This window comes from Tachysurus fulvidraco, chromosome 24 (genome assembly GCF_022655615.1).
Source record: "Tachysurus fulvidraco isolate hzauxx_2018 chromosome 24, HZAU_PFXX_2.0, whole genome shotgun sequence".
Lineage (NCBI taxonomy): Eukaryota > Metazoa > Chordata > Actinopteri > Siluriformes > Bagridae > Tachysurus > Tachysurus fulvidraco.
The window spans coordinates 1,233,400-1,245,899 of NC_062541.1; the positions used below are offsets into that span (position 1 = coordinate 1,233,400).

Genomic DNA, 12,500 nt, shown 5'->3' on the forward strand with positions numbered 1-12,500 from the left:
AGATATGAGTGTTGTACAGTTTGTCTGAGATCAACAGCTCTACACAACTGTCTGAAATAAACCATTTACTGGTGAAACTTTCGTTTTTTCCCCAGACGACGATACGTTTGTAGCTTCTGTAGTACAGTATAGAATAGAAGCCTTTATTATCACCACATACACATTACAGCACAGTGGAATTCTTTTCTTCACATACCCCAACTGAGGAGGTTGGGGTCAGAGTGCAGGGGCAGCTATGATACAGCACCCCTGGAGCAGGGAGGGTTGAGGGCCTTGCTCAAGGGCCCGGCAGTGGCAGCTTGGCTGTGGTGGGCCTTGAACCCCGATCCTCCGATCAACAACCCAGAGCCTTAACCAGTTGAGCCACAACTGCCCCCCCCCCCAACAGCACAACAAACAGCAAGTTATGATGAACTTGTTGAAGGTTCATTTAGTAAAGTTACCCTAAAGTTACCCAAGTCATCCCACAGCGTTCTCTTCTGTCTGCAATGTTTTTGCTTGTTCTTTATGTTTCCTTCTTTTAGTCCCTTCAACAGAGAAGCTAAAAATAGGGTCTCTAAACACTAATGGTGTTGGGGACAGAAATAAAAGTGCAGTAGTGAAAGAACTGATACAGGGTAAAAAAGAGACTCGCAGTGATCAGGCTAATGGGGCAGACTGGGCAATGTGGGCAGAAGGGAAGGATCTAATGCCAGTGCAGGGGTGGCAATACTTTTTACTGGCAGTACTGTCAGTCGGAGGTAAAGGAAAAACTCAACCTGTCAGCATATGCAGACATCTTTATTAAGAATCAAGGCGACATTCAAACTTTGATTCGTAGTTCTGCATTTACACTAGTGCTTCCTCAGCAGCAGCCAACGAGGACAAATGTGAGAATTTTTTTTAACAGGTCAGGGGCAAGAGCAAGGGCCTCCCACCTTACCAGGTAGACTTGAGTAGGGAAAGGCTGGTCTAAGGGGCTTTTTACCCCTGGTCACTTCAAATGTTTTCTGTGATCAGATATCTACCCCATGGTAAAAAGACCAGGTCTAAATGCCCTCTGAAACGTTTTGGAGACGGATATAAACCCGATGGTACAAACCCCTTCAGGAGGTGGTCTGGGATGCGTTTCAGATGAAACTGGACAGGTGTAAATGCATGTGGTTGTTCAAGCCACATACGTCAGCGCTAAACTCCTCCCAAACGGAACTACGTCACTCGCAGGTGATCTTTCACCCAGGCGTCTCGTCGGGGCTGAAAACGCGCTGCTGCCGCCAGCGAAAACACAGCAAACAGTAAACGCTGTTTTTTGTAACATAAACGTTGTAACCAGTTTTTACGTCTTATTTTTGATTGCATTCTGAAAACCGCGTACACCAAAGTGTGTTCTGTTACAATTACCCTGGAAATGAGGTCAAATATATTTGCATTTTGGGCGGGAGCAGAAAGATGGGATCGATATCCGATTCGCCGAGATGCGTTTATGTGGTCTAATGTAACAAATCAGATAGCTATCGGATCAGAGACAACACATGAAGTGACCGGGTGTAAAAAGGCACTAAAATATCTTGGGGTGTGTTTAGGAACAACATCTGTGACGGGGTATGGGGAAAGGTGTGCTCCAAGTTGTCTCAGTGGACCTGGGTCTTGCCCCAGTTACCCTACAGAGAGAGAGGGAGCACTGGTTTCTAACAATCTGATAGTCTCCTTTCTGTGGCATTGCTTCACCATACTAGAACCTTCAGAGACATTGTTCAGGGATGTTTAGAAGAGGATAGTAGACCTTTTCTGGTCTGGACAGCAATGGACTCCTGCCCCTGTTCTCTATTTGCCGCTACAGGAGGGTGGTCAAGGCCTAATCGACCTATCCTGTCAAACTTTGGCTGCTCTATGGGGAGGGGCTGGCACGGGCTGGCACGGGCTGGCACGGCTCACATCCTACTACAACGTGCTGAAAACCTGAACTATGGTACACCTCTGTTTGTGCTGAACCGAAGGGAAAGGACCTGTCAGAGACATTGAAGACCAGGCTGTCAGGACTGACTGGTAGAACAATGTTGAGATTCAGCAGGATCAACAAACAACCTTTTCCAAGTATCAAAGAAGAACCACTGTTCCACAAAATGCGTTTATCTTTATACAATAAACAGCGTCTCCAGGGAACAAGAAGTCTGGCAACAACTAGAAAACAGGCAGGGAGTTGTGTAGTCTCCGCACTACCGTCTCATTTTAGGGAAGTTTTGGGGCAGGACCTGGGAGAAGCAATCAGCCCCCACCACCCTCATCAGCCCCCACCACCCTCATCAGCCCCCACCACCCTCATCAGCCCCCACCACCCTTATCAGCCCCCACCACCCTTATCAACCTCTGCAGTGGCAGGAGATATTCAGTGGGAGGAAAAAGCACTTTTGTCTTTCCAAACACTAACAACGCTAGTAGATGCCTCTAAGAAAGCATTGTATGAAACCTGTATCAGAGTTGTGTACAGAGGTCTGTATCAGGTCTAATGCCCCTTTTCCCCCCAAAAGACCCGGGTGCTGGTTCAGAGCTTGTGCTGGAGATGGTTCAAAGTTGGTTCCACTGGCGAACCTTCTAAGAACCAGTTTACCTTCCCATCAGTTAGAGAGCATCACAGCGCCGAGTGTGACGTCACTGTATACGTGTCACGTGTCACAGCGACGTTAGCGCAGCAGCGACAAACACAACAATAACAATGGTGGATGTTACTTTACTGTTAATACTCATGACTTTGTGAACCTACATTAACACCCAAACGTGGCGAATAAAACGTGTACGTGCGGCTCCGTGTAATCTGTATAAACGGAGGTTGTGATGGAGAAAGTACTTAACGTTATTTTATCATTAACACAGAATAACGTTAGCCTTAGCATGTAGCTACCTACTATCATGTGTGCTGATAACTGATCATATTGCAGTAAAGTAAAAGTGTATTAAACATACATATACTTAAGGTACATTATCAAATGCGCTAACAGTAGCCCCGCCCACAGCCCCGCCCACAGCCCCTGACCCAAGCGGATCTTAAGTATAGACCAGCAACGCTGTCGAAAAAAAAAAAAAGAAAGAACTGGTTCCAAATTAGGCTCCGAACCTGCACTCAAACTGCCTCGGGGGGGGGGGGGGGGGGGCATAAAGGAGTCACGTTGGTCAGAACTGTTGGTGCCAGACTCTTTCTCGCGATGCTGGAGGTCCCTGTACACACTCCCAGTGTTTAACATCTTTGCTATTTCTTGTACAAACTGTGTGCTTTCACCGTCGGTTTAAAATAAAAACACTCGATGTTCCTAAATGTTAATTAAACTGAAATTTGAAAATCAAATCACTCTCTCTCTCTCTTCTCTCTTTCTCCCCCCTTCCCCCTCTCCTGCTGACCTGCCTTGTGTCATTACCATAATGCCTTTTATTTATCCGTTGTCATAGTTTCACCTTTCTCTGTCTCGTCTGTCATTATGGTGGTCACTTTCTTCCTCATCATCACTTTTATTCCTTTTTTGTGACATTAAACTGACCTTTTCCTGCTTTATTGTCATTATGATGATCTCTAAAGGTTTCCTTTGTGTATTTGGTATCTCCATTTTATTATTTGATGAATTCTTTTCCCTCTCAGTTGCCATTATGGTAACTAAACCTTTTCATGTGTCACTTTGCTTGGTATCAGTTTTACTCTGGAATTACTTCAGTTTCTCATTATTACTGTCATTGAGGTTCCCGTGTCATTACAGTAACACCTCTTATTACTCCTGATGCCATTCATTTCTTTTTTTTTTATTGAAAAAAATATATATATTTTTCATTTTCTGTGACTATATTAGGGGGCACGGTGGCTTAGTGGTTAGCACGTTCACCTCACACCACCAGGGTTAGGGGTTCGATTCCCACCTCTGCTTTGTGTGTGTGGAGTTTGCATGTTCTCCCCGTGCCTCGGGGGTTTCCTCTGGGTACTCCGGTTTCCTCCCCCGGTCCAAAGACATGCATGGTAGGTTGATTGGCATCTCTGGAAAATTGTCCGTAGTGTGTGATTGTGTGTGTGAATGAGAGTGTGTGTGTGCCCTGTGATGGGTTGGCACTCCGTCCAGCGTGTATCCTGCCTCGATGCCCGATGACACCTGAGATAGGCACAGGCTCCCCATGACCCGAGAAGTTCGGATAAGCGGTAGAAGATGAATGAATGAATGACTATATTAGTGCCACTTATTGTGTTGTGTGTGTGTGTGTTTTGGTGTAGAGTCTGTCTCATTGTGAGCTGATTACAGACGATGGGATCCGTCACCTGGGCAGTGGGCCGTGTGCTCACGACAGACTGGAAGTGATTGAGCTCGATAACTGCCCGCTCATCACAGACGCCTCGCTGGAGCACCTCAAAACCTGTCACTGCCTCGACCGCATTGAGCTGTATGACTGCCAACAGATCACACGCGCCGGGATAAAGAGGCTCAGGGTGAGTCGTGAGTCCGTCTCTCCCCCCCCCCCCCCCACACACACACACACTGATTCTCTAGTTTCTTTGTTTTTGTTTCAGAGTTTCAGTTTTTACTTTCCTAGAATTAGCCCCTCCCACAGCTCCACATTTCTAACCTACATTGAGACCTTTTAACAGTGAGGAAGAAAAAGGCTGATTCCATGTCAATTCACCTCTCAACCAGCAGAGGGTGCAAAAGGGTCAGATGGCAGTCGAGTCCGTTGGTCAGGGAGTCAGTTGAGGAGTGAACTTTTGCTTTGGTCAGTGAGTAAGTTGTTCCTTGATTCGGTAACTGACCCATTAGTTACTCGGAGGACTGGTGAGCATGTCAGGTGAGTCTGTGAGTCATGAATCAATTAGGTGAATCAGTAAAGCACAGCGGGGAAGCCATGAAATATGAACCGTCTTCTGTCAACTGAGTCACCTTGATGTAACTTGCCTGAATCATGTATATGACATGACTGATGTAACTGATGTTCAATCAGCCTTTAGACTCGTGACTCATCATGAATTAGTCAGGCGATCCGTTAGACGAGTCGGTTAAGTAAGTTAGTCAAGATTCACTCAGGTGATTCATGGGTTTGTTAGGAAAGTATGTGAGTTCTAAATCGGCGTGTAATTTATTAATCAATAAGTGTTTCAGTCAGTGGATCTACAAGTCATGTCAGATGTGTCACACGAATCAGTCGGATCGTGAATCAGTAGGTAGTCAGTAATGAGTCATATGAGCTGGTCCACATTGCTTTTATGTGAGTTACAGGGTCACTAGATTTACGTACAAACTCAATAAAATATCATTTCATAGATTGTGAGGAAAATAAAAAGTAATAGGTAGAAGGTATAATATTATATCAGTGTCATGGTGAAGAGCAGAAGGAACAGAGTCTGAACTAAAAATACCAAAAGAAGTGTGTGTTTGTTTATTTTTGGTTGTTTTTGTCCATCCAGACTCACTTGCCCAACATTAAAGTCCACGCCTACTTTGCACCGGTGACTCCGCCCCCTTCAGTAGGAGGAAGTCGACAGAGGTTTTGCCGGTGCTGTATCCTGCTATGATGTCACAGCCTCTGCCTCCTCGACCTCTCAACCCGATTGTCCAGTAGCACATGCTGGTGTTTCACTTGGTAAAGCAAATGAGAAAGAGAGAGAGAGAAAGAGACAGAGGTGTGTGTGTGTGTGTGTGTGTGTGTGTGTGTGTGTGTGTGTGTGTGTGTGTGTGTGTGTCCTTACAAAGTGTTCAATATTTTAGGTTTCTTTCGTTGCCTCGTAAAATCTGCTAAACATCAAAAAGTATTTCTATTTTTTTTTAGAACACCACCCAGTGTTCCAGACGTAGCTGACGTTAAGTCTGAGTGCTTCACAGTGCCACCTTTAGTCATGAAAGGCAAGTCAGCAAACGTGCAGTTGATGAGTGATTCGGGGACTGAATCAGTCATGGGTCAGTTAGTGAGTCAGTCAGTTGAGTCGGTTATGGAGTGTGAATCATGAATCGTGAGTAATTTGTCAAGTGATTTGAATCAATTTGAGTAATGAATCCAGGAGTCAAGTCAGAGAGTCGGTTATGGAGTGTTCCTTGACCCGGTTATATAACTCGACAGTCGAGTTCAGGAGTCAGTGAGTGAGGCAACGTTTAGTCAGGGAGTCTGTAGGACGTGAATCATGAGTGAGATCCGTTAGTCATGCGTCAGTCTGTGAGTTACATTAGTTACATGAATTAGTCCGGTGAATCACGTGAATCTTATGAGTCAGTTGGGCAAGTCATAAGAAAGTCTCGCATGTGACGATTCAGTTGAGAGGCGTGTCAGGTGAGTCAGCGAATCACATTAAATATGAGTATTATAAAGTGAACTCTCGCTCACAAAATGATGCTTATTCTTATTTTTAACTGGGACAAAAGCTCATCATGGGCAATCTTTAACCGCCATAAAGAGTGGACACAAACACACCCACACAATCTCTCTCTCTCTCTCTCTCTCTCTCTCTCTCTCTCTCTCTCTCTCTCTAAGGTTGGTCATATAACGGAGGCTAAATATTTTTCTAAAGCAGTAAAATATGCCAAAAGCTGCATGTTACAAATCTAGTTTTTATAAAAAAAAAGAAAAGAAAACAATCTATATGATGGGCGGGGCCTAAACGTTTGCAGCCAATGGGGAAGCAGAAACAGATGACTCATCAGTGTCACAACCAGCCAGCCAATCAGACCTGATCGGCTTGCAAAAGGTACATGGAACTTTGAGTGGGCGGGGCCTGCATGCACAGCCAATTAGAGATAAGGAAGGAGCAAATGGTGTCAGAGCTGGCCAATCAGATCGCAGGAGGACAGAGACGATCAGTGATGTCATATGTAGAGGATTTAAAGAATGATGGAAAGTTCACACCATTCTTGTGTGTGTGTCTGTCTCTGTGTGTGTGTGTGTGTGTGTGTGTGTGTGTGTGTGTGTGTGTGTGTGTGTGTGTGTGTGTGTGTGTGTGTGTTCCACCTCCACGTCACCAACCCACTTTCCAGCACACACACACACTCTCTTAAAAACCAGAATGCGAAAATGAACTGAACCAATCTGAGTGTATTAGTTTTGTCTGTGTGTGTGTGTGCGTGTGCATGCATGTGTGTGCACGTGCGTGATCGTGCATGCGTGGGTGTGTTGGGGATGGTGTGACTGTAGTGTGTGTGTGTGTGTTTAGCTTTGGTTTACACACTTCATTCATAATGCAGAAACTGGAGCCACACACACTCTGGTTCATCACTACAGGAGCCGTCTGGTTCAAGAAACATCTCTCTCACACACACACACACACACACACACACACACACACACACACACACACACTCCCACTATGATTATACACCTGTCGGTTTGTCTGTTTACCTTTCTGTCTCTCTGTGTGTGTGTGTGTGTGTGTGTGTGTGTGTGTGTGTGTGTGTGTGTGTGTGTGTTGGGGATGGTGTGACTGTAGTTGTTGCGATTACACTTGTTGTAAATCACTTCCCTTTTACTTTGTTTTCCTTTTTACGATTAACTCCTATAAATAACTAAATGCATAAATGAATATGTATGTATGAATAAATATATAACTATATTATTATTAGAGCTGTGTGTTGTGGTGTTATTTAGTGTGTGTGTGTGTGTGTGTGTGTGTGTGTGTGTGTGTGTGTGTGTGTGTGTGTGTGTGTGTATAATGTGGACAGTCAGGTGACTGTAGGACACAAATCTCATGCTATTTAAGAGCCAGCCAATCGGATCACTTCTTTTTAAACCAGCTCCCTGCTAAACTGAGACTATAAGCTTCCATTAATTGTTAGCCACATTAGCTTCTGGTGCAACGAGACGTCAGAACCCAAAACTAATCCCTGTCACATTTAACATTTCATTACCGTTAGTGTCCACTAGAGGGCACGAGCGCCCTACACTGATACTGACACTGTGGCTGGTATAGACGTATGTATAAGTGCACCAAAGGTTATGATGAGGTAAAGCTTCATGCGCCTCTAAACGGAAGAGGCTGGACTAGAATACCAAATAGTAAAAGACTTACATTGGATTAATATTATTATTATTAGTAGAAGTAGTTTTCAGCCTTAGTGTGCAAAATAAATCTTCAGTTGAACTCCGAGTCCAAACCCTGCTCCATCAGGACAATGTCCCTGTGTACAAAGCAGCTCCATGAAGACAAGGTGTGGAGGTGAAGGTTAGAGTGAAGATCTCCAGTGTCCTGCACTGAGCCCTGACTCTGACTCAACACTGACTGAACCCCAGATCTCCTCACCAACACCAGTGTCTGATCTCACCATCCAACATCTAGTGGAGAAGCTTCCAGAAGAGCAGAGATCATTAGAACAGCAAAGAGAGGGCAGTAACATACAGTACGCCGGTCAGCGCGGTTTCTGTCTTTTGTTTATCGTCTTGTAATATTTGGTTTGCACTGTTTTTTGTCCTGCACTGTGTTGTCTGTCTTGTCTGTCTTGTCCTGCACTGTGTTGTCTGTCTTGTCTGTCTTGTCCTGCACTGTGTTGTCTGTCTTGTCTGTCTTGTCCTGCACTGTGTTGTCTGTCTTGTCTGTCTTGTCCTGCACTGTGTTGTCTGTCTTGTTTGTCTTGTCCTGCACTGTGTTGTCTGTCTTGTCTGTCTTGTCCTGCACTGTGTTGTCTGTCTTGTCTGTCTTGTCCTGCACTGTTTAGCTCTGTCTTTGTGTTATGTTTGTGTTCTGATCCTGGAGAAACCTTGTCTCATGTCACTGTGTACTGCAACAGCTATAAATGGTTGTAATGACAATAAAAGCTACTTGACTAAATCTGGAATGAAACCTTCTACACACACATATGGGTCTGATGGTCAGGGAGCACATACTTTTGAAAATATAGTATATAAGGGAAATGTGTGTTTTTTCCTGGAAGTGGATTGAAAAATGAAAATTGTTCTAAGCGAGTTCAGTAACAAATCTCTCCAAACTTCCAAAATGCAAAAACACCCTATCCCCAAGACACTGATCCCCACACACTGATCCCCAACACACTGATCCCCAACACACTGATCCCCACACACTGATCCCCAACACACTGATCCCCAACACACTGATCCCCACACACTGATCCATACACACTGATCGCCCACGCCCTGATACTCTACACACTGATCGCCCACGCACTGATCTCCAATGCACTGATCCCCAATGCACTGATCCCCAATGCACTGATCCCCAATGCACTGATCCATACACACTGATCCCCAATGCACTGATCCCCAATGCACTGATCCATACACACTGATCCCCAATGCACTGATCCATACACACTGATCCCCAATGCACTGATCCCCAATGCACTGATCCCCAATGCACTGATCCATACACACTGATGCATACACACTGATCCCCAACACACTGATCCCCAACACACTGATCCCCAATGCACTGATCCATACACACTGATGCATACACACTGATCCCCAATGCACTGATCCCGTACTCCCTGATCCCCCTGCCCTGATCCCCTCTCCCCTGATCCCCTACACCCTGATCCCCCACACCCTGATCCCCGCTGCCCTGATCCCCGATGCCCTGCAAATAGTAGTGTGTATTGTGATTCAGGTGTAACTAATAATTTATTTATTATTATTTTGCCTGCAGAATCTCTGTAATCTCTGTGCCCTGGTATCAGACGGTTATTATACTGACTACTGAAGTTCAGATTCAAGTGTAATTTTAACACTTGCTGACTTTGCAATAAACATGTAGAGAGGTGGTGTGTGTGTGTGTGTGTGTGTGTGTGTGTGTGTGTGTGTGTGTGTGTGTGTGTGGAGAGAGAGAGAGAGAGAGAGAGAGAGAGAGAGAGAGAGAGAGAGAGTGTGCACGCTCTCTGCTTCTCCAGTAGCGCGCGGATGCAGTCAGAAAGTCGCATCTCCTCTTTGTGTTATTTTCTCTCTGATCTTTCTGCTACACGCGAGCGCATTTTGGTTGTGTTTTATTTGAACACACTCACTACCGGGATAAAGGCTTAAACTCATCACCATCAGGCTGGAGTTTATTTTAAAGTGTAAAAACCTTTATGACGGAAAAAGGCGGTGAGATGGAGACTGAAGCTGAGCCACGTGAGCTGCAGAGATCACCGAGCACCTTATCCATCAACACCGGATCCAAGGTGAGTGTAACACACACACACACACACACACACACACACACACACACACACACACACACACACACACACACACACACACAAAGTCTGAGAGTTGCTGGTGTTCAGAGTCCCTCATGCAGCTGCTTTAGAGGATTTTCCTGGTTCAGATTATTAACAACAGCGTGAACTTCACACCTCTGATGATTCCACATATCTTTTAGTTTGGGTTTGTCACCTGCTTTAAGAAATAAACCTTCACCTGTAAAGGGAAACCACGCTTGTTTGTTTGTTTGTTTGTTTGTTTATCTATTTATTTATTTACTGAGAAAAGGATGATATAAAAGTGTAAAATGAAAGATTACAATAGCGATACGTGAGTGAGAAGATGGCGAGAGTTGGATGGTGTGTATCAGCAGGACTTTAGAACATGAAGCTAACTGTATTGATCACAATAATCAGTGCTTTAGTTGAACACGTGACTTTCCACACTAGTTATTCACCAGCACAGAGAATAGCACCTGATGCAGCGCAGCCTGGAGTTTACATCCAACACTGTTTTCTTGGAAGAGCTGAGAACATGGTGTGTGTGTGTGTGTGTGTGTGTGTGTGTGTGTGTGTGTGTGTGTGTGTGTGTGTGTGTGCAGGGTGGTGGAGATTTGGTCACAAGTTTATTCACTATTTTAATGTGTTAAATGAATCAAATGAAGTCATTGTTGGTGTTAATTCGATCTTCTGCTGTGAATGAAAGTGCTCAGGATGTGAAGTCAGCGCTCACCTGCTACACTTACAGTCAAACTTTACCTTCACTCATCACTCTATCCAGAAAATATTCACTTCTGTAATCTCTCTCTCTCTCCCTCTTCCCCCTCCCTGTCCCCCCCTCTCTCCCTGTCCCCCCTCTCTCTCTCCCTCTCTCCCCCTCTCCCTCTGCCCCCTGCCCCTCCCTCTCCTTCTCTCACTCTCTTTCTCCCTATCCCTCTCTTTCTCCCTCTCCCTCTCTCCCCCCTCTCTCCTGCCCCCCCTCCCCCTCTCCCTCTCTCTCAGCAGTTGTTGAATTTAAAGCGTTCCTTGGCGTTTATGCGCAGTAAGAGTGTGGAGAATTTCTTCCAGCGCTCCAACAGTGATGCCCGTCTGCCTTCTGACATAACTGACGATGCCCTGCCACCATCCCCACCTCTCCTTCCAGGCTCATCGTTGCCCAGCGACAGCCCCAAACCACCTTTAAGCCCCTCCCAGCTGGTGCAACAGAGGTCCTGCCCTGCACAAACGCACTGCTTCCTGGATCACGTGTTCCGTCGACCAACCAGCTGCCAGCTCTGTAAACACGTCATCGTGGGTGAGCGGCGTAACACTGGTTGTGTCTCACATCACTACTGTGCACTACGTAGTGCACTCACTTGTAACAGCACATCCACAGGGCAGCAGTGTAGCTAAGAGGCTAATACAACTATATATATGTTATATATATATGTACACTATTTATTTTGTTTAACATTTCACTAAACCATTAGACCAGTTTTAATCTCCTGCTTGCTGAACTAAAACACAACACACACAAGTGTCTTCATGTAACCAGCTGCTGAGACATACGGCTGTCTGTCTACACACACGCGTGTACACCGGTCCAGTGTGGGTTGTTACACACTGTCCGTTTGCTAGTAGAACCTGACATATGTTTGGCTTTTAAATGATACTTTGATGGTAGGTCAGTTGCTCTGTAGGTCAGTTATTCTGTACATCGGTTACTCTGTAGGTCAGTTATTCTGTACATCAGTTACTCTGTACATCAGTTACTCTGTAGGTCAGTTACTCTGTAGGTCAATTACTCTGCAGGTCAGTTACTCTGTGGGTCCGTTACACTGTGGGTCCGTTATTCTGTAGGTCAGTTACTTTGTAGGTCAGCTACTCTGTAGGTCAGTTATTCTGTAGCTCAGTTACTCTGTAGGTCAGTAACTCTGTATGTCAGTTACTCTGTAGGTCAGTTATAGGTCAGTTACTCTGTAGGCCCGTTACTCTGTACGTCGGTTGCTCTGTAGGTCAGTAACTCTGTAGGTCAGTTACTCTGTAGGTCAGTAACTCTGTATGTCAGTTACTCTGTAGGTCCATTGCTCTGTAGGCCAGTTAGTCTGTAGGTTCGTTATTCTGTAGGTCAGTAACTCTGTAGGCCAGTTACTCTGTAGGTCAGTTGCTCTGCAGGTCAGTTACTCTGTGGGTCACTTACTCTGTAGGCCAGTTACTCTGTAGGTCAGTTACTCTGCAGGTCAGTTACTCTGTAGGTCAGTTACACTGTAGGGCAGTTACTCTGTAGGTCAGTTACACTGTAGGTCATTTACTCTGTATGTCAGTTACTCTGTAGGTCAGTTATTCTGTAGGTCAGTTACGCTGTAGGTCAGTTACTCTGTGGGTCAGTTACTCTGTGGATCAGTT

General features: G+C 45.3%; 2 protein-coding genes across 2 annotated transcripts in view; both read left to right on the forward strand.

The window, feature by feature from the left end:
• fbxl20 (F-box and leucine-rich repeat protein 20) overlaps nt 1-7,546 on the forward strand; it is an 18,510-nt gene extending 10,964 nt beyond the window's left edge. Inside the window, exons 14-15 of the mRNA XM_027157479.2 lie at nt 4,226-4,438; nt 5,408-7,546. Of these exons, the coding sequence (XP_027013280.1) occupies nt 4,226-4,438; nt 5,408-5,515 (321 nt within the window). The 3' untranslated portion in view covers nt 5,516-7,546. The remainder of the gene's footprint in view (nt 1-4,225; nt 4,439-5,407) is intronic.
• Nucleotides 7,547-9,771: 2,225 nt separating this feature from the next.
• LOC113649587 (SH3 and cysteine-rich domain-containing protein 2-like) overlaps nt 9,772-12,500 on the forward strand; it is a 12,864-nt gene continuing 10,135 nt past the window's right edge. Inside the window, exons 1-2 of the mRNA XM_047807826.1 lie at nt 9,772-10,094; nt 11,121-11,409. Coding sequence (XP_047663782.1) covers nt 10,002-10,094; nt 11,121-11,409 — 382 coding nt within the window. The 5' untranslated portion in view covers nt 9,772-10,001. The remainder of the gene's footprint in view (nt 10,095-11,120; nt 11,410-12,500) is intronic.